The sequence below is a fragment of the Doryrhamphus excisus genome, chromosome 3, assembly GCF_030265055.1.
Source record: "Doryrhamphus excisus isolate RoL2022-K1 chromosome 3, RoL_Dexc_1.0, whole genome shotgun sequence".
Lineage (NCBI taxonomy): Eukaryota > Metazoa > Chordata > Actinopteri > Syngnathiformes > Syngnathidae > Doryrhamphus > Doryrhamphus excisus.
This window is the reverse complement of record NC_080468.1, coordinates 10,837,230-10,861,623: the sequence shown is the minus strand read 5'-3', so window position 1 is coordinate 10,861,623 and position 24,394 is coordinate 10,837,230. Positions and strand designations below refer to the sequence as shown.

General features: G+C 42.6%; 1 protein-coding gene across 3 annotated transcripts in view; it reads left to right on the top strand.

Moving 5' to 3' along the window:
- The window catches only part of LOC131125544 (microtubule-associated serine/threonine-protein kinase 3-like), a 31,194-nt gene that overhangs the window by 3,742 nt on the left and 3,058 nt on the right, over positions 1 to 24,394 (top strand). The window contains exons 2-27 of one of the 3 annotated variants that reach the window (XM_058067190.1): positions 3,124 to 3,155; positions 6,800 to 6,888; positions 7,186 to 7,258; positions 9,246 to 9,266; positions 10,124 to 10,202; positions 12,418 to 12,575; positions 15,218 to 15,293; positions 15,412 to 15,621; positions 17,373 to 17,474; positions 18,003 to 18,135; positions 18,431 to 18,516; positions 18,634 to 18,719; positions 18,843 to 19,051; positions 19,171 to 19,309; positions 19,472 to 19,604; positions 19,682 to 19,847; positions 19,966 to 20,067; positions 20,198 to 20,320; positions 21,252 to 21,364; positions 21,467 to 21,645; positions 22,296 to 22,417; positions 22,497 to 22,682; positions 23,128 to 23,351; positions 23,554 to 23,676; positions 23,784 to 23,920; positions 24,008 to 24,192. In XM_058067190.1, the coding sequence (XP_057923173.1) occupies positions 3,124 to 3,155; positions 6,800 to 6,888; positions 7,186 to 7,258; positions 9,246 to 9,266; positions 10,124 to 10,202; positions 12,418 to 12,575; positions 15,218 to 15,293; positions 15,412 to 15,621; positions 17,373 to 17,474; positions 18,003 to 18,135; positions 18,431 to 18,516; positions 18,634 to 18,719; positions 18,843 to 19,051; positions 19,171 to 19,309; positions 19,472 to 19,604; positions 19,682 to 19,847; positions 19,966 to 20,067; positions 20,198 to 20,320; positions 21,252 to 21,364; positions 21,467 to 21,645; positions 22,296 to 22,417; positions 22,497 to 22,682; positions 23,128 to 23,351; positions 23,554 to 23,676; positions 23,784 to 23,920; positions 24,008 to 24,192 (3,286 nt within the window). Of the gene's footprint in view, positions 1 to 3,123; positions 3,156 to 4,170; positions 4,645 to 6,799; positions 6,889 to 7,185; positions 7,259 to 9,245; positions 9,267 to 10,123; positions 10,203 to 12,417; positions 12,576 to 15,217; positions 15,294 to 15,411; positions 15,622 to 17,372; positions 17,475 to 18,002; positions 18,136 to 18,430; positions 18,517 to 18,633; positions 18,720 to 18,842; positions 19,052 to 19,170; positions 19,310 to 19,471; positions 19,605 to 19,681; positions 19,848 to 19,965; positions 20,068 to 20,197; positions 20,321 to 21,251; positions 21,365 to 21,466; positions 21,646 to 22,295; positions 22,418 to 22,493; positions 22,683 to 23,127; positions 23,352 to 23,553; positions 23,677 to 23,783; positions 23,921 to 24,007; positions 24,193 to 24,394 lie in introns of those variants that run through there. The other 2 variants (XM_058067189.1, XM_058067188.1) reach the window with 2 other exon arrangements.

Below are 24,394 nucleotides of genomic sequence, written 5' to 3'. Positions count from 1 at the left end.
ACAAATCAAGAATAAAGAAAATCAATCAATCAGTAATAAATAAATAAATAAATATATTAATAATAATAAAAGGGCAAATAACAAAAACTTAAGAAACCACATATAGTTGGTGGGTAGACAAATGATTTTTTTCAGATTAAAATGAACAAAGCATTATTAGAGCCCTGTAGACATGACAAAACACGACTATAGTCACATTTATACTCTTTTTATTTACAACATATTGTGCAACTACAGGGTCTTGAGACACATGCTAGAGAGCTAGCGACCCAAACGGTAGCCTTCAAGTTCATTCATTCATTCATTTTCTACCGCTTTTTCCTCACGAGGGTCGCGGGGGGTGCTGGAGCCTATCCCAGCTGTCTTCGGGCGAGAGGCGGGGTACACCCTGGACTGGTCGCCAGCCAATCACAGGGCACATATAGACAAACAACCATTCACACTCACATTCATCCCTAATGGACAATTTGGAGTCGCCAATTAACCTAGCATGTTTTTGGAATGTGGGAGGAAACCGGAGTACCCGGAGAAAACCCACGCATGCACGCAACCACTAGACCGCCGTGCCGCCCTAGCCTTCAAGTTATTTCCTTTAAACTTAAATAGCCAAAAACTTACCACTTCCACACGGATAGGGAGGATAACTATTAACAGTTATTTAACCTTTAACATGAACATTAATCAAACGTAATAATTTTTTCTGGGTACATGATACCATACAGCATCCATATCAAACTTAAACATTAAACCTTCATATCAAGGCGGGGGCCTCAAACTAGTGTCAGGCCGCATGTTTGAGACCCCCTGGTTTAACACGAGAATACAACATTCTAACTACATTTATAGGTCAGAAAAGTGGTCTTCCAATACGCTGTCTTCAGCGTATTGGTGTGGATGGCGAAAACTGAGGTTTTGGCTTGTTGCTGACGGATGACGTAACAATTTTTATACCATTATGTCAACATAAAAATAAATAAATGTGTCGAAGGACACACATAACCTCGCAGCTTTCAAGCATGCTGAAATGACTTTTTGTGTGTGTAAGAGTAAACATACGCTTACAGACGCTTGACGTTGACAACAAAGGTGCGATTGTGGGCTTCGGAAGATGTCGCTGCTGCTGTTGACGCCCACGCTGAAAAACTGTGTATTTTCTCTTGTAGATGAATAAAGTATCTGTCTCTGTATTCATATGGATTTGGGACAAGATCTTGATTGCTGGTAGAACAACTTTCACTAACCTGTCATTATTCAGTCACAGCATTGTCGTGATAATCAACATCTGCTACATTTTAATAAAGAACATGTTTCATCCATTTTCAATTTAATATTCAATAGATTTTGCTGTCAAATGCAAAGCAATGCAACTTCACTAGCAGTCCACATGTAACTTGCCCAGTGCGTCACCATGTTTGTTTTGGTCCGTCGGTAGAAATGACGTCATCGGTGACTCTGATTGGTTAAAATTGCCTTAATGGTCCATGACTTTGGAATCCGCATGACACCTTGTTGACACCACAGAGGAGCAGATGTGGGTTTTTTGAAAATATCCATATTCATGTGGACATGGCCTTAGTAGGAAACCATCCAAAAATGAGAATTTTGGATGGTTTTGGAATGAGAATTTTTTTAAAAGATTAAAATAAAAATGTGGAAAAGGGGTTTGCATGCTGGCTTCACAGTCACATGTTTGTTTGGGTATCTCTGTGTGGAGTTTGCATCTTCTCCTGCTGCGTGCATGGCTTTTTCCCAGCTACCTAGGCTTGCTGCCACCTCCCAAAACCATCCATGTTTGGCTAATTGGAGAGTAAATTGACCGTGGGTGTGAATGTGAGTGTGAATGTTTGTTTGTCTATACAGTGTGTGTATGTGTGTATGTGTGTCATTGTCTGGCAAAGTCAGCCTCTCCAGCTCAGCCCTGACACTAGTAGGGACAAGTGATGTGGAACGTATGGATGGATTTAACCCCAAAAACACCACATGTCAATCACAGTGGAGGCTGTGGGTATAGATGCTAATGGAACAAGCTCAGTCGCGTTTATTGATCATTGTGAGGTGTGTCTGGCTATACTTGCTTCTCACATTCAAACAAAACTACAAAACGGATATATGATCGAATTTATGTATTCTAAACTTAAGAAAGACAAAGTAAGAAGCCAAAAGCTTACCACTTCCACATGGAATGGGAGAGGACAGGGAGGAGAACTATCGGAAATGCCATAGCTGAATCCATGCAGTGTGAAGGTAATCTTGTATAATAGTAATATAATAGTAAATGTCTCACAACATTACTGAAGTTAATCTAATGTTCCCCCCACAGTAGCCGGGGTAGCACCGTTAGCGCTTCCATCTCACGTTCCCCATGACGACGGACGGTAAATATGTTTGATACCGTTTTTATACAGTCGTTTTTGCCGTTTACTCCGACTGTGCAGCCTCTCCTCCTTTGCTACGATCGGTTCGCGTAGCGAAGGGGGCGCTCAAAGCTAACAGCTGCTCCTGAGTGTAAACAATGGAGCAAGAGGCAAGCTACAAACGTAACAAGATGAACATCCATAGCTGCACACACTTGCTTAAAGGGGTCGCTATGGCACAACAACAATAAGAAAGTCATAACTAAAACACTATTTAACACTAACAATGCCACAGTAGACATGGAGCTGCTGTAGCTAGCTTGCACTTGGGCGGCGCCATTTTGAAATTGCGTCAAATCCAGTCTATATCAGTATGAACAATATGCTTGTTTTTCATGTCATGCTTAAAAGAAATATTGATATTTTAAAAATATTGATACATCGCCTAGTCCTACTTCTTACTTTGTAGTCCCCCCCCTCCAAACTTTGAGAATAAGTAAATTGGAGAGGCTAACTAGTTAGCTTAGCTCAGTAGCTTTGAGAAATGTGTTGTAAACAAAGAATGATAAGAATATGCAGGTGAGTATAAGGGTGCTATTTCATGTCTACAGGGTCCAAATAATGGTAAAAATTTAATTTAGAAAATCTTGGTTTTATTTAAACATTAACATGGTGCAGCTCACTGCATGTCTGAAGCTATAACTGACACACTAAACCAGCGTTTGCCTTGCATATCCCTTATTGGTTTTCTCAATTTTCTTTATTCCAGAAAGAGCTGAGTCTTCCACGTCGGGGAACTGTGTAAGTGACATCAACGTCATTCTCCTCCAAACCAGATCATCCAGGTGCCTGTCGTCTGTTGTCCGTTTATCCGTGGATTTAAATACTTGCCTTTCATAGCTGTGCATATGCATTGGACTGGGACTGAGACTGTCTGCAGACAAAGTGGTCTCACCGCTCAGACTGGTTTTATGTCAACTTAAACAACAGGGTGGAAGCGTTGGTTGGGCACACTTTGAATATTTGTTGGTGTTAGTGGATCACCATTTATCTGTAAAAATAGCTGGGTCATCTGAGAAACCCTTTATTCTACCTGTAAGCATCGGTCTCTTGAGAAACTTGAATCTGTCTTGGAACTTCTGCACTGTTTTTACAAGGGGGTTAGGGTTATTTTCACCCTGTGACTCAGAGGTAATTTAAGATAACAGGTCTCTAAATGTAGGACACAAATGACAGTGTTATGGAAGTAAACAAAATAAGCAATGCTCTCTTTTCAATGAGAAAAACAGTATTTAGTATGTGGGTTTGTTATACATATTTGTCATGTAATGACATTCATAAGCTAGAACTGTAGGAAATTGATTGGTGGAAAGATTTATTATTGAGGGTTGGACCAATTGTACTTTCCAATGCAGCTGGCAACTGCTACTGTGTGTGAATAGTGATATTAATCTACGTATATGTAACACCCTGTCCATATAAAAGAAACAATATTTTACACTGCTAACTAAAAATAGAAAAAAAATCAACCGTGAGTCAGAAGAAAGGACATCCGTTGGAGACAAATGTAACATTATTGAATTCTGGTAAAGCCACAGACCCTATTAGATACGTTAGATACCCTGCATGTTAAATAATAATGCTCATAAACATATATTTTGGATATATGAGGCCAAATTCTTTACATTATCACCGTCATCATTATGGCCCGATTATTATGGCCCGATTATTATTTTTTCTGTTTTAAATTGTTCATTTTCTTCTGGCCTGTTTTTCCCATGTTTTTGTGGCAGCACTTAAATGCAACGCTATTTCCTCCTCCCTCCAGTAGCAAGGCAGTGCGCATGCGCTGTCCGTCGCTGCTGAGCCTGTGACTGACTGACTGGAAAGTTTTTCTCACTGTTATTTTTTGTCGCAGCTATCAGTCGGCAATGTCTCGCACTGTGGAAGACGGGTTTTTTAAGGAAACGTAACTGGTGATAGGGCTAGCTAGTAGAGCGACGGACATGGCCGTAGAAGCCGCTCGTTATGTCGAGCTGGCGAGCCGTGGGTCTGGGGTCAGTTTTTACCGAAGCTGAATGGAGTTGCTTCCATCGGAGGCTGTGGGCTAAGCTAAGCTAACTGACTCTAGCAAAGCTACACCGGGGAAACTATTTGACATGTAGAGGACACCTTCCACACCTGGATTGGCTTCATCGATCACCATGTCTGACCAAAACCATTACTGGACGGTGCTGCCGAGCTACAAAACTAGTTTTGTAACCGGGGCCATGATGAAGAGATCCAGAGGGTAAAGACAACACGGCTTGTTATTGCATTAAATCATCATCGATGTATGCTACTAGCTGTGTTCTATGGTGGCTGCTGTAGAGACAAAAACGTCTGCCTGGTTTTAACTTGTCAGCTCAACGATTAAGCTTGCTAAGTTTGCGCAAGGTAAACGTGGATCCATTCGAGCCACAACATTCAAAGGGAGTTAGCACATTGTTTACTGACATTATCAGGCGTGATAATACCATAGAGTTAGCCGAGATAGCCTATAGTGATGGTGAATATGTCTGTTGCAAACGCCCTACTTATTGTTCAGACAGGGAAACGTGGCCACTGCCAAAGTCTTGTGTGTTTTTTGTGCATCATCTTGCATCCATCTGTCGCATAAAACCACACAAAGTACCAGGGCAGATCGATACCCCGATGGGATCATGCATGCTTTTGTCGATGGGTTTCACTTTGTCAGAGGGATTGAATTAGCTCTTCCATAGTAGTGTGTACTGTAACTGTAAATGTGCTCTGCGTGCCCTCTAACCATCATAGGTTCTAAGAGCCCTATCTCCCTCCATGTCCTAATTTAGACGTGAAACATAGTAGTGTTCCGGCGTGTATTTATATTTACAGACTAATTGTTTAAGATGACATACCCTCACCAGACACTTCTGAAGACTCTAATGAGACGCAATAAAATCACTGTAAAAATGAACACATCTCAAAATAATGATGCTCAGGCTCCAGTGACATTGTCAGAGAGCTGTTTGGATATAAATCTGTTTATTATCATGGTTGGAATGCGGCTCATTTAAAACAAGATAAATTAATTGGTTAATTGCTATTTAGTAGAGTGAACTTGCGTACTAATTGCCTAGTGTGAATATTTCTATTATACGTCCCATTCTCCTTGGAGTAGCCAACGCCAAATCCTTCAAATTTCCCCCAACACGTTTAGGAGAGCACACACTACAGCATTCTTTACTTATGTGAACACACGGAAATACATAAATGTGATGTCATGCTTTTAGGCATGGATGTTACTTCCTCGATGCTTTCGTGACATGTTTTAGGTCATATGAACAACCGCATAAAAAAAAAAAATATTGTGAACACAGCCCAAGTATGAACGCACCCTTGGATAGCCGTACAAATACAAAGAAAAACATGTTTTGTAACAAGTTCAGAAGACTGAACATATGAAATGTAAATACAACAATTTCAAGTACTGTCATATTACTAGTTCCTGTTGAGAGATATGCAGTCCAGTGTATTGGTTTTCCATGACAACGAACCTCAACGAACCAGTCTATGGCTTGTCATATGTGCGCCCTCTGCGCATTTCTTGTGTTGTTTTGCACATAGACTGTCCGTAGGAGCCCGTACAACCGATTCTGACCCAGGCTGTAATGAAAACCTGACATCATGAGGCGGCTGTCCAGTAGTCACAGAAAAGGCGTGTTCTTGTCTCACATAGGGATTATGGATCATGGCCAAAATGCTGAAAAAGTATTTTCTTTAATACAACACATGCCTTTACTTCCTAAGAATGAACGTTTGCAGATTTTTCAGAATCAAACACATATCAGCTCTTCTGTCTAGCTGTGTTCACCTCTGTCTGTTTTAGTCTTTTTCGGTCGTTGGCATCAAGATATACTGTAAGTGTGTGAATCTGCCTCAGTGGTGACCCAGAAATGTCAGGAACTATTGATGTTTTCCTCGCCTTTAATTATTTTAGGTTGCCGTTAGAAAGGTACAGAGAGGTGCCATCAGTAGCTCTCGGATGAAACTAAAATGATTGAGGCATTGTCGTCATGTGAGAGCATATATAACAGCATACATAACACGTGGTCATCATCATACTTCATCAGAGTTAAGCATGTGTGCGTAGAGAGTAGCGGAATTTCAAAGGCAATATCCGGGGGGGATTGATCTTCCTGGGATAGAGACTGTGCACGGTTACATCATGGGAGTCAGCGGGTCCATTCCTCTTAGTTAGAAACTTCCAGACATGCCTGCCACTGAAAAGTGGGAATCATGAATTGTGTGTCACATTGTTGATAATTAGATTTGTGGCTTATTTGCATACACACACACATGGGGAAACATGCAGATTGTGTTTGTGGAAGTACATTGCATAAGCAAATGTTTTTGCTCTTAAGTTTGTTTTCCTCCTCTCACAGTGCCCGTAACAACAAGAGAAGGAGTTTGGCGGTCGGGACCCCTTCGCCCACACTCTCACGACCGCTTTCACCTCTCCCACTTGCCACAGGTACTTGTGTGTTTTTGTGCTTGCTGTTGCGTGTCAGCTGAGATCTGTGTGCGATTATTGCTGGGCACAGGCTCACTAGATGTGTTGTGGACATGATGGCAAAGGGGGGCGGTCAACTCTCAAATCAGGAACAGCCAATGGAGAGATAATATTACTCGGTTTTCATTGACACTGCCAATGGGTTAGTTTAACAATCACTAAATTATAATAACAGCGAAATTAGCTTCTTAAAAACAATACAGCTCATAACTGCATGGTTTTACTGTAGTAACAACCAAGTTGGTGTTATTTCTTCAGCTGGTAGCAGCCCTTCAGAAAGTCCTAGAAATGTGTCTGCCAGCAGCTCTGCCAACTTCCAGTTCGCCCGCAGGTAAGAAATTATCTCTGCCTTACTACTGATGTCTTTTTCTTTTATATTTTTTATTCTCTGTAAATGTGCAAAAGATTGCTGCCGTGAGACCTAAGTTGAAAACTTGGCCAATGGCCTGGTGGTGTAATGGTACAGCTGCTGCCTTTCAAGCCAGAGGGTATGTGTTAGGTCCGAGCCCTGAACAGTTGAAAAAGCAATTCTGTTAATTTATTCATTCATTCATTTTCTACCGCTCGTCCTCACGAGGGTTGCGGGGCTGCTGCAGCCTATTACAGCTGTCTTGGTGCTGGTCGCCAGCCAATCACAGGGCACATATACTAGACAAACAACCATTCACACTCGCATTCATACCTATGGACAATTTGGAGTGGCCAATTAACCTAGCATGTTTTTGTAATGTGGGAGGAAACCAGAGTACCCGGAGAAAATGCACACATGCACAGGGTGAACATGCAAACTCCAAACAGAGATGGCCGATGGTGGAATTGAACATGGGTCTCCTAGCTGTGAGGCCTGCGCGCAAACCACTCGAGCACCGTGCAATTCTTATTTTGCTCAAAAAAAAAGTTATTGAGCAATTTGTTTTCCCGTGTATTCGTATTACTCCAAAACATGCAGCTAACTAAATTCAGGTTCAAGTGAACAGGAATGCCAATTTGTCCAGGGGCGGCCATTATCAATCCTACTTTGGAAAACAGCACCAATATTATGTTTTATGAGAAAACTTAATGGCATAATAATGGGGCCCAACCGTAATGGAAAACAAGCCCACAGAAAAGCAGCACAAGCAGCTGAAAGGCCTCAGGGCCACTTGCTGGTCACGGGTTTTGGGCAGAGCTGCAAGTCGGTGCAAACACTCATTTTGACTGGTGCTGGTGTGATCATGGTGGAAACTGCACATCTTTCCCTGTTTAGGATACCTAATGCAATATACGAGGGAACTCGAGGACCATGAATGTCAGGCAACACATTAGTGTTGGAGACGGTGTGGAGTTGTATTTTTTTTGTTTCATTGAACTTCAGTGTCCTCCTACGTAACAGAAATGTTCATGTTTGAATCATTACAACCTCTAAATAGCCCATAAAAAGTTACCTTTGTGCACCCTGTTTTTCCACGGTCTTGCAGCAGCAACTCCCTACTTTTATTGCACATGATTCAGTTTCCGAGTTCTGACTGAGGCTTTGATGTGGCACCGCAGTACGGCATATTGCACCATACGCTGGAGACTGAATTGAGTTACTTTGCATGAGCATGTACAGTATGACTCATCTATATTTGCTGAGACTTCATAGGCTGCCAACGTGCAAACAGATGCTGTGAGTGCAGTTTTGGTAGCGCCACTGGCTGTCATTTGCACGAGTGACCCAATTATTTTGCCATGCAAACAAAAACCTGAAGGAAAATGTTGTAGAGAACCATACAGAATGATTATTGTCCCTTTTTATACTTGGATAATAATAATAATAATATTTTTTTACCTCCATGCATTGACACCATGTGACAAAGGAGACATTCCATGTTAAATATGCCATATGTTTCATATGTGAACAGTATTCTGTTCTATTCAAATTGTCGTGTCACCTCCTGTTTAGTAAGCTTATTTGTGTGAGGAAGCCTTTGACTCTCCTTGTCATCATGAATTGAATCAGTGACAGAAAGTGGGCCATGTCCTTTGAGAGACACACTGGACACACGGGGGGGGGGGGGAGCTCACTCATATTTTTGTAGTGGTTCTGAGAGTTTATGTTCATATAGTGTAGAGATCGAAGGGAGTGTTGCTGCGTCGAGGCAGAGACCAGCCTGGCAGGTGTTCAGTTGAAAAGGGTGACAAGCAAACTGGAGCGTGACAGACAGACTTGTTCTCTCATTCTCATTAAGCAGTGTTTACTTTGTTCCTCACACTGTCTCTCTCTCTCTCTCTCTCTCTCTCTCTCTCTCTCTCTCCATCGCCTGCTCCATTTGTGCCGTCTTCCTGCCTCTGTGAAGCCATCTGGCCCGCAGTGAGAGGTAAGACACCATCAGAAATGGCTGTTCTTCTTCTATCTCGGTTTCTTGCAGTTTTTTATCCATTGAATGGATTGATTTTAGTAGGCATTTGCAAGGCCAAGGTGAAAAGAACAGTTATAACACACCAAGTGTTTAAATTCAGTTGGCCATGGCACCGTTTGGAGCCGTCCGCACTGATCTTGCTTGTATTTCCTGGCATGTGTGGGCAGGATGGCAATAGCTGCCATCACTGTGTTAATAGCGTGACGTGCCAGTGAAGTCGACGAAGAGGAGGAATGGGACACTGGACACAAAGTCTAATAGGATGTGTGCCCTCATAGAGTTCTGGACCCCGTAGTGCAATAGTCTGGATTTTACCTGGACTAATGTGTAAGCACAGAACACTATAAAAGTACTTGGACATGTTGACATGACGTGAATATCACAACCTAATGTCCTTGTTGAATAGATTGTAGCGTAAACACATTTGCACAATGAAAAGATTTACATCAGCAGGTTCCCCTCCATTCCTGTAGGTGGCAGTAATAGGCATTACAAAGTCGGTGCTTTTCTTCATGTCAGCTCAATAAGATGGATCTGGTGGCCCCACTTGGGCCCAATGCATGATGAAAAATAAAAATAATATCACTCATTTATCATTATTAAAATCTGCACCAACATCAACTCGGTTCTTGCTTGGCTAGGCTACCTCGCCAAAAACTAAACCGGTATAAGTGAAGTGTCAATTCTCTATCCCCAAAAGGACCTACTTTATATCCGAAAATCTCTAATGTGCTGAACCACTAAGCTAAGTTAGATTCCGCTGTACTACTTAGTGGAAACAGGACTTTATTGTTTTCTTCTTCTTTTTTTTGCAGAGGCGATGGTCGTCGATGGTCTGTGGCGTCAGTTCCGTCGTCTGGATACTGCACCAATGCACCCAGTTCATCAGTATCTGTAAGCTTCTGTTCACTTGTCTCACAATTTCTCTTCTCCGCTTCCCCAGTAATGCACACTGCCTATCTCTGTGTATAGCAACCTTTTGAGTGCAGCTGATACTTAACTCCCAAATCCATTTGGAAGTGTGAAACTCTCACCTGCCTACAGGCTTAAAACGGGCCTTGTCATCAGTGTGTGCTTTGCTCAGCAAGGCAATATGGAACCCAAACGTTTATTCGTCGCAAGTCTGTGTTCTTGGCAAAGGGACAAACCTTGACTGGCATCTATAGGCTGGAACCTTTCGGACTATCATTTTATACTCACACATCAGCAGTGTTAAAGTCACACGTGTATAGCATGGAAGTCTGTTACCAGGGAGAACACACTCATGGGGTTAAATGGGTTTCTGCATAAAGTTGATTTATACAAAACAGATGAGAGGAGATGGGATACTGTTTTCATTATTTAGTCAGGATAGCAGGATGTGTCCTCTGATAAATACTAGCATCACTGCACTTTATCATGTTGCACAGAGGGAAGAGATGAATCATCACTTGCCTTCCAAGAGTTTTCTAAAAGGTGGCCAAGAGCTTTTTCCAATGGTGATTTGAATCTTTTTTGCAGACTTAAGTATTTTAATGGCCAAAGCGATCTTATGACCCGAAATGTGCACTGTGGTGTTGCTTATTCTAAAGCAAATAACAGGAATAGGGCTCATCAGTATTATAAAGCCCTTACAAGTACAGTCATCCACTTTATCACGGTTTTGTAAAAAAATAATAAAACGTTTTAGTTAACTACTGCCTATTATTAGTAAAACAAAATGAATATTCCTCCCCACCTCCCAAATTAAGCATTTCAAGCATATAAAGGGCTAAATTAACTAAAATACAAATACAGTATGAGTCATCAAAACCACCATTCAACTTGTGGATGTAGTATTCTACATTGGTCCCTAGGTGTCGCTATTTGTTCGCTGAGACGAGCACCAGACTTGATCACGGGAACAACAGGCATTTATTACACAATAATAAAAATATCATGACACAGCTTACTGTTGAGGCCATAGCGCACTACAAGCTGAAACTCAACTCTGAACCCCAACATCACTTCCTGTCTGCCACTGATTCTTAAGTGGCTTATTTTCACTGATTATGATAATAGTAACATGCATACACGTCACGCCGGAATACATCACAAGAAGCTTACTTAATCCTAACCACCCGTTTCACATCAATCGCACTACATTTGTTCACTTCCTGTACATTTTATATACAGTGTACTATATTGGGTAATAGGTAAAGCTGACTATATGGGTGTTATTGCATGTCGAGATGGCTCTAATAGTGTAAAAAAACCTAGTTAGAAGATCATACACAGGCTTTCTATGTGACAACTGTGAAAATATTCCATTTATAAAGAAGGAATCGTACTTCACAGAAATGTACTTATCGTGTGTTGCTCTAGAACCAACTAACCGCGATAAAGGATTACAGAATTTTACATTTTCTCAATACATGTATTCCTTTGGAAAGGTCAACTGAAGAACGGCTCATCAACTCTTGTTTCAGGTTTCTGCAGTGATTGTCTTGGTTTGTCTTGAGACTCGTTACTCAAACTGCAGATTACCGTAAAACAATAAAAAAGTCTGTCGCGGCTATAACTTTGTATGGTCGGCCACATGGCGCAGAGACAGTGAGGTCAGCCCTTCTCACACAAAGCCCCTTTCAGGGTTCTTCTCAGTGAGCTCTTTATGCTTCTATGGTCTGAAACGTCTCCAGTTTCCTCCTCTGGGCTTCTCCTCCTCTTTTTAGCACCTATTTACAGTCTTTCATTTTCATTTCTGTCTTTTTCCTCCCTTTCACATCCAGTTGTCTCTTCCTACATCCTCCTTATGACACATAAGGACTGCCGGATGGATGTTTTCATACATTCCAGCAGCATGTCACACGTTCTGGCGTGGAATGACCACACAACCACGGCCAACATAACAGCCACGCCGCATCCCTTGGGATGTGCTGGGGCACCAAACACAAAATCCTGTTCCAGTAGAACAGAACACTTAAGCCCGCTGACTCCTGTTTTAAAACTGATAGAATTTATGTTTTGTTTTTCTGCGCCCTGGTCTGGTTAAAATCTAATCCTTGTACACATTTCCAAACAAAGCAAAAGTAAATCATAGCTTTGTCCATGTCATATTCCCACTTATCCTCCCCGTTCTTTTCTTCCTCAGTCGTCTTCTTCCCAGGAGCTCTTGCACCAGTTGCCCCTGCAGCCTACACAAGATGATCTCCACTTCCTGTTCAAACATTTCCGGAGCACAGAAAGCGTGGCTGATGAAGAAGGAACACACCCTTCACCCCCCGTCAGGCTTCGCTCTCGCAGTCTCAGGTATCATCCACCCTCCCAGTGACGCAGACACACACTTTATGAGCATCACTGCCACTTATGGGCCCGGCGTGGAACAGTCCTCTGCAATTTGTCATTGAGGGCACCGCCACCATCGGTTTGCCTTCTTCCTTTGCCCATGCTCCACCCCTCCAGAAAATTTGGAATGAATCACATCCTGCCAGCACTCACGCGTTTTTCCTAACTTTTGTTTACAATTTGACATCGGCGGAAGTCCCTCTGGCCTTGTGTTTGTAATTTACTCAAACATTTAGTTACAGTGAGGAACATTTGTCAACTTTAACTATTCATAGCAATGCAGTTAGTCTGTAAGTGTCACATGTTATTATTAGTAGGGGTGCACAATAAATCAGGCCGTTGAATTATACCAACATAGCAAAAAGTATGATAGCATTTAAAAAACGATGAGTTAAAAGAAATGCTCCAACGGTAGAGATTACCCGTACTGCTCTGGTGAGCAAATCAAGCGATCATTATCCTTGCTAGTTGCACCCAATGCTACGTGATGAGGGGAAAAAGCATTGAGTTTCAATACATCAAACCTTATCAGCCTCCTGAAATGACAACATCGCTACAAAGCCTGGGGGCTTGTTCCTATCTTGTGGTGATTGAAAAGTGGAGAAAAGTTTGCAAGAGATGACCCGAGGTCTCAAGGGATCGTCGATTTCATCATGGAAATGATGGCACCGGTTGACCAGCATTTACCATCGTTGAAGATTGGAGCCACATTTTGTACAGTACTTCTGCACCGTCATTAAAAAAAAAAGTTTTCTTAATATTAATGACGTTGTGATATTTGGCTGGTTAGGCACAGGTTGTCAAATCCAACTTTGTTTGAGTGGTTTGTACCCCCAGGAGTGCACAAACTATTGTTAAAAAAACAATAAATCTAAACATTTACCAGTATCGGTCTTGATAAGCAGTGCATGTGTAATTATTAGGCAACTGGTCGATGTGACCGAGGGGTCCTAAGTGTGAATTCCCTGTCCAGTGTTTGTATTATGGAACTGAATGAGCAATGATGCGTGTAAATTCATTACCACTTAATTGTACTCTATTATACCAACTTCGCAGTGCTAGTAAAACGACTCTAGTTATAGTTATACGACTCTTCCTGGTTCAGATTGAAATATCACTGGCAAGCGTCAATGGCGGCTTCAAAAATAGCTCCAGTGTCTGTAAGGCATTCTTTGTTGCCCTCACAAAGTCCCCAAGCTGTTAATGGTCACCAACACTGCCATATTAAACCACTCTACTGAAATAGAAAAGTCACATGTATGCTCGTCTCAGTTGTACCACGCTGTTGTTTGTACAGGTTTTATTGTGTAGGAGCGCCCAGAGTTGCTATTTTCACTGTAGATGTTGACAGTGTGTTGATGTGTTGATTTATTTAGGCCAGTTCTGAACGTTACCCCTTGTAATTGGACTCCTTTACACACAACAGATGTGCTCAAGGGTCCTGCAGGTGAGCAACGGATCTGAAACATGTGAGAGGCTTTTTCAAACAGGCTGTGATCAGACATGGCTGTCAACACTTCAATACCAACCATGCATCCATCTTTTATGCCACTTGTCCTCATTACGGTTGGGGGGTTGAGGCGGGGTACACCCTGGACCGGTCGCCAGCCAATGAAAGGATTTTGGATTACTAATGTAAAATTAGAACTATTCAATCAAACATGTAAATATTAAAGAAGTATAAAGATTATCTTCCCAGAAAATGCAGTGTATTATTCAAATTGTGCATCTGAGAATGTTTTACAATAGGGGTGTCCAAAGTGTGGCCCAGGGGCTGATTTTGATGTAGTTTATTTTTTCATTAGCCTGTGGCTCCTTGTGATATATAATTTTACAAGAAAACAAACAAAAAACTAAAACAGCAAAAATGGAAAAATCAGCAGCTATTTTACAAGAATAATATCAAAATATGGACAGAAAAATATAGCATAAAGTTGAAATGAAGTGTGTTTTTTTAAAGATGTAGTGTGTTTTTTTTTTAAAAGGTGTAATATGACAACAAAACAACAAATAAGAAAATTCAGTTTTCAGAAAAATTTTATAAAATGAAAATATTATGTCGATAAAGCCATAATTATGGAAAGAAAATTTACACAAATAAAGTTGAAATAGGTGGGGGGGGGACAGCAGAAATTGAGAAAAAAATATGAAAAAATGTGCAATTTAATAACCTTGTAATATTATGAGGAAATGTAATTTTAGTAGCTCAGAGTTTTTTGAAAATTTAGGATGGGGAACAAAGTTATTATGGTAATGAAGTGCAAATATCATGGGTATAAAGGCATAATGTTATGAGAAGTAAATTTAAGAAAAAGTTGAAATATTTGGGGGAAAAAACAGCAGAAATGGGGCAAAAAGTTTGTACTAATACACTTTTCCCCCAATATAAAGGAAGCTGAGATGCAGTTCTTAGCAGATCTGCTGTACAAGTACTGTATGTGTTGCTTTATGAAATATCATAGGGGCCCTTGCATCTTTTAATTTTCCCTATGTAGCCCTTGGCTGACCAAGTTAGGACACCCCTGTTATACAATATATTTGCGCTAAATCATTCCATATGATGATTTATCTTTGCAACATTTATCTTTTGCCTGTTTTTCATCCAGCCCTGGACGTACGTGCGGAACATTTGACAATGAGATTGTCATGATGAATCATGTCTATAAAGAGCGTTTCCCCAAGGTATAGTGAGCCATGGCCGCCCTCTACAATTACTTCTTTCTAGATCGTCTTTAATCAGTCTAATCAGGTCATTAACTGTGTGTACCATGTTTCTCCTCCAACTTGTTTGGTTACCAAGGCGACCGCGCAGATGGAGGGTCGACTTCTGGACATTATTGAAGAGTGTTCCCCAGAAACGGCTCTCCCTCTGGCTGACGGTGTCCTCGGGTTCATCCAGCACCAGCTGGTGGAGCTGGCCCGAGATTGTCTGGACAAGTCCCAGAAAGGCTTGGTCACCTCCAGGTACTTTGTGGAGCTGCAGGAGAAACTGGAGAAGCTTCTGCATGAGGTAAGTGTCCCTGCAGCCTAAGAAACACGCATACATCTGCTCTTTTATTATCACTCAGCATTCTGACTGAGGGTTGTCCTCGCTGTTATGTTGGACATTGAGTACTTTTTTTATTTCCTCAATCAGAACATTCAAATGAAACGGAAACGGGAAATGGAAGACTAAGGGTGTAGTCCTTTGGTGTTAATAAATGGATTTAAGATACGGATCACATTTTTCCAAGTCCAGAAACTTGGCTGTAGTCAATCATGATCACTAAAGAGAAGTTAATAGGACTTGGCCTTGTCAAGTTAAGACATTCTGGACCTTTCAGCACCATTATTCAACTACTTAGGTGACTGTATGTAGAGATTTGAGCCTGTTGGACACAATTCTGAATAATAATTCATTTTCCACCATCCGATTATGTGCTACATACCAGTGGCAGGCGGTGCATTTGGTACCTGGGCATTCAGTAGGGACTTAACAGGCCAGGATTTAACTTGGCAGACACTATGAGAGGCATAATAATGATGTACATTGCCGTACATTGGCATTCATCCTGGCTGGGATTCAAATGCCCCCGCTCCCCCCACCCGTGCAAAGCACCAAAATATCTACACTACAACGTCAATTGGAGATGTTCAAAATTCATATTTAGACACAAAAAGTTAAGACTTTCAAATAAAATACATTCCTTACCAGAGATGTTTCTCCTCCTCAGTCAGACATCGTGATGAACTAATCGGAGGATGGAAAATGCCCATGTTATTGTAGGCCAGCATACGAGGTCTCTTTACCAATAGTTTTAAAGTGAAATGGGCCAGCATGTGTGATTATGAAGGCCTTGGGTAGATCACACTGACGTTCGCAACACAAAGAAGCTGAACTCGGATTGGACCAAAAAAAAAATGTAACACACACAAGGACTACCGGAAGCAGTGCAGCCATGAGACGTGCTACGAACAACAATATTTTAAGTTGTTAATGTACAGTAGGTCAGTAGGTCAGTGTCTCTGTGTTTAGGCAAGCAGAGAAGGCTTTGCTGGCACTGACCTGCACACCATCGGCTTGCAAAGATTTTCTATTCTTGCACCGTGAATCGTGAGCACGGGATACACACAACCTTTAAGGTTGTGTTGTCACCCATCACTGTGTTTATGAATACAAAACAACATCCACACTTCCTTGGATAACCTTAATTCTGATTTAAGCCGTGTTTCCATCAAGAAATACAGGTTATCATTTGCATTTCTATTGTCCAAAGTTGTGAAAGGATACCTGATTAACCCTATTTAGCATACCCTTGGGGGGGGGGTATCAGGTGTGGATGAAAGGTACTTAGAGGGTGGAGCTAGACACTGCTTTGTGTTGATTGGACGACAGAGAATTACACTTATGAGGAACACAAACTGCATACAAGAAAGAACTTAAAAGGATGGACGACCGCCATTGTTTCCTTAATGTTATTATGATATCGTTCTTTGTTTGTTGATGTCACAAAATGTATGTAGCTGACACAGCTCCCACCACCTTGCCTACACACCACAGGTATAAAAACCACATCATGGTATCCCAAACTGTGCGGTGGCGAGCTAAACCCAACTGTACCCTGTGATGGATGAGTGCTTTTACCAGCCTTTTCTATTATTTATGAAACTGTCAAGGCAAAGCAGGCGTACTGATTGATGCAAACAATTTAAAAGAAATACCCGCCACAAATCCCAAGAACGGATGATGGAAGGTGATGATTTGTTGTTTTCTCCCATCAGGCTTACGAGCGCTCCGAGAGCGAAGAAGTCGCCATCATAACAAAACTGGTGAAGAAGATCCTCATCATCATCTCTAGGCCTGCCAGGCTCCTGGAATGTCTGGTGAGGCTGCTTGAGCCAATAAGCATTACACTAAATACTTGAAACAAGGGTGATGATGACATACTGTACTCATGATAATAACTGTTGACTGTCTGATGGAAAAGATTGTGTTTGAAGGTTGTTCTTATTTGACAAATGGTAGGTATACAATGATCAATGTAAAAATTGATACAGTGCTTAATTTGGTTTTCAGGACATAAAATCTAACTGATAAACACTAATGATTAGTATTTCACAGTTGCAAAGTTTACAGGCAAGGAAAATACTTGATATCGAGTAACTCACAATTCAATTGACTATGGCAGTAAAACGGCCCAATAGTGAATCAGGAAGGGAGCTTAATGTCAGCTGACTGATGTCATGTGACATCTACAAAGTCATGTTTATGATGTGGGTGATACATGTGATTGACCCACTCTACCTTCACTCTCGGCTGGAAGATGGAGATCAACTTAGTAGGCACCCCTCTGCTTTAGATGAACGCTGGCAAGTCCAATGAAGGGAGAGAACAACTTTGTTTTTTTCCAGGAGTTTGATCCAGAGGAGTTCTACCAGCGTTTGGAGGCCGCAGAAGGCCAAGCCAAAGTGGGCCAGGGGATTAAGACTGATATTCCCAGATACATCGTCAGTCAGCTCGGCCTCACCAGAGATCCTCTTGAAGGTATCTTGCCAATTCTGTCATTTTGCTTGAAGTTTTGCATTGACTTTAAAAGCATTTGTCATCCGAGTTAGATCATTTCCTGAGACTGGGATGTTTGATACAATAAAGCTCCTTGGGTGGAGCCTCACTGGGGATTTTGTGGTTTTATGGTTTGCACATTAACCATTTAAGTTACATAGTGGCCTAACTTATATTTGAGGATGGGACTTATTACGTTTATTTAATTGGGTGTTATTGTCTAGTTTGGGTATTTCAGTGTGTGATGTTCCATCTGGTGTGTGTTGTGCGGTTTCAGAGATGGTCCAGCTTGAGCAAACAAGCCCAAGCCACAGGTCTGCCAGCAGGGAGTCTGATGAGTCTGGCGAGGCAACGCCAATACAGGTACAGGCTAATGTATAAATGTCCCACATGATTGCAGCCATTCCATATATAAACGCTTATCACAAGTCACACAGATTGTTTCCTGTTATTTTCTGTTCTGTGTCGGCCGTGATTCAGAGCCGTGCAGTATGCACCCCTCCTCGTAGGAAACCACTGGAGAGTGACTTCGAGACTATCAAGCTCATTAGCAATGGCGCCTACGGGTGAGTAGGACTGACTACTTCATTTGCATTCAGCTATTTCGTTTAAAATCTTAATTGGTCGTCTTTCTTTCACACCCCTTCCCCTCTCCTCTTCCCCGCGCACTCCTCTGCGTCGCTTTGCAGAGCTGTATTTCTTGTCCGTCACAAAGAAACCCGACAACGCTTTGCCATGAAGAAGATCAACCGGCAGAACCTGATTTTAAGAAACCAGATCCAGCAGGTGTTCGTAGAGCGAGACATACTCACCTTTGCTGAAAACCCCTTTGTGGTTTCCATGTTTTGCTCGTTTGAAACACGACGGCACCTCTGCATGGTCATGGAGTATGTGGAAGGTAGAGTGCATATGTAACATACTTGTACGTAGACATTATGGTATGCCGTGGAACCTTTAATCGCACTTTAACTCACTCTCATTGGTACGTGTCTTTCCTGTCGTCATCTTTGTTTAAAGGTGGGGATTGTGCCAATCTGTTGAAAAACATTGGTCCTCTGCCTGTGGACATGGCCCGCATGTATTTTGCAGAAACCGTCTTGGCTTTAGAGTACCTTCACAACTATGGCATTGTACATCGAGACCTCAAACCTGACAAGTGAGCCTCAACATTCTCATAAAGATATAGTATTATAAACTGTATACTCGCCATTTATCTGTCTCAGCAGCCACTTTAACGCTTGTACCATCTTAATGTGTCATCTTTTTAAAGTCAGACATTGATGTAGTATGAAATATTTTCTTTTGCCTTCCTTTCTAGTTTGCTAATCACCTCCATGGGGCACATAAAGCTGACTGACTTTGGCCTGTCAAAGATTGGCCTCATGAACATGACGACTAATCTGTATGAAGGCCACATTGAGAAGGACACAAGAGAGTTCATTGACAAGCAGGTAATGTTGTCGCTTTGTCTTGTGTATACTTTTGATGACTAATAATTAACCACCACCTCACTTCACCTCCTGCTCAGGTGTGTGGTACTCCAGAGTACATCGCCCCAGAGGTGATCCTGCGACAGGGCTATGGGAAGCCTGTAGACTGGTGGGCTATGGGCATCATTCTTTATGAGTTCCTTGTGGGCTGTGTGCCTTTCTTTGGGGACACACCTGAACAGCTCTTTGGCCAAGTGGTCAACGGTAAAAGACTTTTTGTTGTTGGCTCATCAATGCCACATACTTTTCTTAGTCATTAGTCACAGTCCTCACGTCATTGGAATCCCTGCAGTGAGTCACTCTTGTGTGCTTCTTTGTTCAGATGACATCATCTGGCCTGATGGAGAGGACGCGCTGCCTGCTGATGCCCAAGACCTGATCACCAGACTACTTCGTCAGAGCCCACTGGAGCGCCTGGGAACAGGTAGGTGGCAGCAGTGAATAATTGACTCTTTGTTACACAAACTGGAGTCGACTATTTGTCTTTTGTTTATAATAAAAGGAAACATTTGTAGTCATAGCAGGTCAGTTCAACGTTCATTTGTGGTGTTCAGGTGGAACTACGGAGGTGAAGGTGCACATGTTCTTCCTGGGACTTGACTGGAATGGGCTCCTGAGACAGAAAGCCGAGTTCATACCACAACTGGAGACTGAGGATGACACCAGTTATTTTGACAGTAGGCGAATTTATCAATACATACAGTAGCTCACAACGGTGAGGGTACCCCTCACATTCCAGGAGCCATTTTATGATGTGGAAATGAAACATTTTGAAGCTGTGGTGGTGGGCTCCATGGGAAGGCGGACTGCTGCCTCACGGACTGCTTCTGCAAATAGTTTTATGACAAATATACATTTTTTATGCCTTCAAAGTCAGCACAAGACAAAAGTGCAGACACACAGGCGATTGGGTGCTGCATGAATGCAGCCAGCATTGGGGAGCTGTGGTGCAATGAGGGAATGAAATGGTTGTTGAAATGTGAGGCGAGTACTCACTTATGAAATACCGTACCGACACTCTACAAAACTCTTAATGCAACACTTGCTCTGTGTTAGTGATAAATAAATAAAATTTCCACCTCACGTGTGGCATATCAAGATACTGAGAGTATGATTATTGGAGAGGTTCGAAAACCAGTATCTGCTGTGACCACCATACACCAATCCAGAGCATCCCAAACATGCTCAATGTTTAACATTTCAGGGGCCGATCCGGTGTATTTTTGAGGATCGGATAAAAAAATGTGGCTCGAGGCATCCCTAGTACAGATCCTTACAACATGGGGCCGTGCATTATCATGCTGAAACATGAGGTGATGCTGATGGATGAATAATACAACATTGGGCCCCAGGCTTTCGTCACGGTATCCCTGTGCATTCAAAATGCCACAGTGAAATGCACCCGTTCTGTAGCTGGAGTGGCCCGTGGTGGCTGTGTATTTTGAACATGGCGAGGATGCTTGGGATGCTCTGGAGCAGTGTATCCGGTTTTTGAGGCACCCCATACCACCTCAAATACAGTTAAACAGCACATTGGGGAGTGGCCTTTTATTGTAGCCAAGATAAGACACACAATTTTTAAAAACATGATGATCGTGTTCCCTACAGCACGAACGGAGCGTTACTCTCATCTAGGCTCTGATGAAGATGATGAAACTAACGACGATGAATCCTCTCTCGAACTGCGCCAGTTCTCCTCAGTGGCACATCGCTTCAGCAAGGTATGCATTCTGTCACCGTTCACAGAGCCACCATCTCACCTCACAAGTGTTACTTTCTAATAACGCGTGCAATACGCCATGCATTACCTTCCAATGCTTCAGGTGTACAGCAGTACCGAGCACCTGTCCACCTCCACTCCATCCAATCAGAGCTTTTCATCTTCAGAGAGAAGCCACAGTGAAGAGAAGGACGAGCGATGGGAGAGCAGAGGAGCCTTTTCCCCTGGTGACGGACACAAACATCTGGCTAGTGGAGACAGAACAGATGGACTCAGGGGGAGGTGAGATCCTTCAGAAGGATTTGGGACATTTTTGGTTCTTGCACTGCTGAATATATAGTAAATAGAGTACAGCTAAGCCCAAAATTATTGTATTAGTTGAATAGGTGTTGTCTTACAGAAATTGTCTTTTTTTGCACAATTCTAAAGGCTAATGGTATAACTGGGTGTGCATGATACGCTTTAGTGAATGACTGCTTTATGACAAGTACCACACTGGCAAGCCAGGACAACAAGAGCTCCACCCTCGCATCCAAATATGGTCACCTCCATCTGCAAAAAATCAGGACGGCGACAGCCGAAATGCCAAACTTTAGCCTTTAAAACTTTAGTTCACATACCAGTGGGTGCCGTCCCAGTGGTTATGCATTTTTTTATGTGGCACAAACTGTTCCGATAGGAATAACTGACGGCTCTTTTCCTTAAATGTTTTGGTGCTTTAGAACATTAAAATGATGATTCATGACCACAGGGGCCGTGTTTTGAAAATGAATGTTACCAAACGGAACCACGACTGCATGAAACCAGAGCTGGTCATTTGGAAATAAATTACAAACTAAGTTAAATGTGAATACTTTTTTCTACCATTTATTGTTTTTCTCAAAATGTATAATAAAAGCAACTTTTACTTGTTTATCCGTTTTTTCCCGCAGTTTGCGTCCTCGTGCTTCATCCAGTTCCTCCCAGTCAGAGCGCAGTGCTAGCCCGCTGGTATTGAACAGTACCCAGAGCCTCGACATCATGCCTCGCTTTGCCATCTCTGCCGAGGAGGAAGGTACGCCGAGAGAAGCGGTCCACTGTTGTTGTTTAGCACTCCTGAACTGCCTCCTCACTCTGTTTTGTGTTTTTAGAAGGTATGGTCTCCAACTTGCGGCGCATTCGTCTCCGCAGCAACAGCACCGGCACCCGACCATCATTCCGCAGAGGCGCGTCCAGACGGATTGCCCACCAATTGGAGACCCCAGACAAAAACAGACCTCCAGCTGGAAAAGTCCCCAAGTCTGCCTCAGTGTCCGGCCTATCCCTCATCATTACCCCAGGTACACAGATACTACGTACACCACTAGACACCATTTGGACAATGCTTTACACCTCGCACATGCAGAATGGAGGCTGAATAAGCACACTTCATGAAATGACACAAGTACATTATGATTAAAATGTTTACAGTGCCCTCTACAGCCCGTTGCTAGGCAATTACGACAATAACTACAATGGCAGCTTTGCAAACTATATCCTACAGGGGGGGGTATTTTATGGACTTTTTGGGTATTTTTAAATATAGTAAATGTCGAACGTTTTTCTGGAACTCATCACTTAAATTAAAACTTTGCCATGATTTCTTGGGCTTGCAACACAAAAACAAACCCCATATCATACACGGTTTTGTAGTCTTTTCAATAATCATCATAACTAAACAGCTCGGGTGCATACTGTCCAGAATGTCTCCCGCTCATGACCTCTCTGATCATTCTTCCCATTCAGATGACTCTGTGGGACCTCCTTCCAGCCCCAAGTCGTCTTTATCATTATCGTCCAACCCCTCATCTCGAGACTCGTCTCCTAGCCGGGATCTTTCCATCAACATCAGCTGCCTCAGGCCTCCAGTGGTCATCCACAGCTCTGGGAAGAGGTTTGGCTTCGCTTTGCGAGCAATCAGAGTCTACATGGGAGACAGCGACGTCTACACGGTTCACCACATGGTCTGGGTATGTGTCTATCTCTTGGGGAACCGTGGTGGAAAGTACGCAGGGACTTGAGAAACAGTAATTATGCTGAGGTCAAACTCAAGTCAGTTCTGGTTTTTGTTTAGTTTAACGGCCATTGTGACTTGCATAAGAGTCATCAACAATACCGTTTAATTACAATAGCATAGCTGAGATGACTGTTTCCACTCATGTGTATGTTAAGTGCGTGGAGGAGGGCAGCCCGGCACACGAGGCAGGTTTGAGAGCTGGTGACCTCATCACTCATGTCAACGGAGAATCTGTGCAGGGCCTCGTCCACACTGAGGTGGTAGAGCTTCTGCTTAAGGTATGAGCGGAGACTTCAATACTATTGGGCATTTTCTAGTGTCCGTGGACACTTCCTGCCCTGCTCAAACTCAGAGTTGTCGACTGAAATGCAAGTTTATTCAACAGAGTGGCAACCGCGTAACCCTGCAGACCACCGCTTTAGAGAACACTTCCATCAAGGTGGGCCCTGCCAGAAAGACGAGCCATAAGGCCAAGATGGCTCGACGCAGCAAAAAGAGCAAGAGGAGAGATGGACAGGACAGGTACAGGAACATAGTATTTTTTTAAAGTATTTCACAGATTGTTCATTATCCCACACAATAAAAATGTCTGTTTTTTTTGCTCTGCAGCCGGCGCCGTAGCATCTTGAAGAAGCTGTCTAAACATACGCCTCCGCAGCCCATGCAGAGCAGTCGTAGCTTTTCGTCCGGATTCCACCAGTCATCCAGCGACAGTCTCTCTGGCTCCCCCACACAGTCTCTCTCTCCTGGCCCCTCAACACCGTGCCGCTCCCCTGCTCCTGACCACTCCGGAGGTGAGAAAGAATGCCGCAAAGATAACCAATTTACATACTAAAACAAAATGTCACTTCATTATATATTGCTATATCTACATGTTTCACTATAAATTAGGGATCGACCGATATGTTTTTTTTGGGGCTGATACCGATTTTTTTCCATCACCCTCAGCCGATGGCCGATTTTGCTTCGGCCGACATTTGTGGCCGATACTGCTTT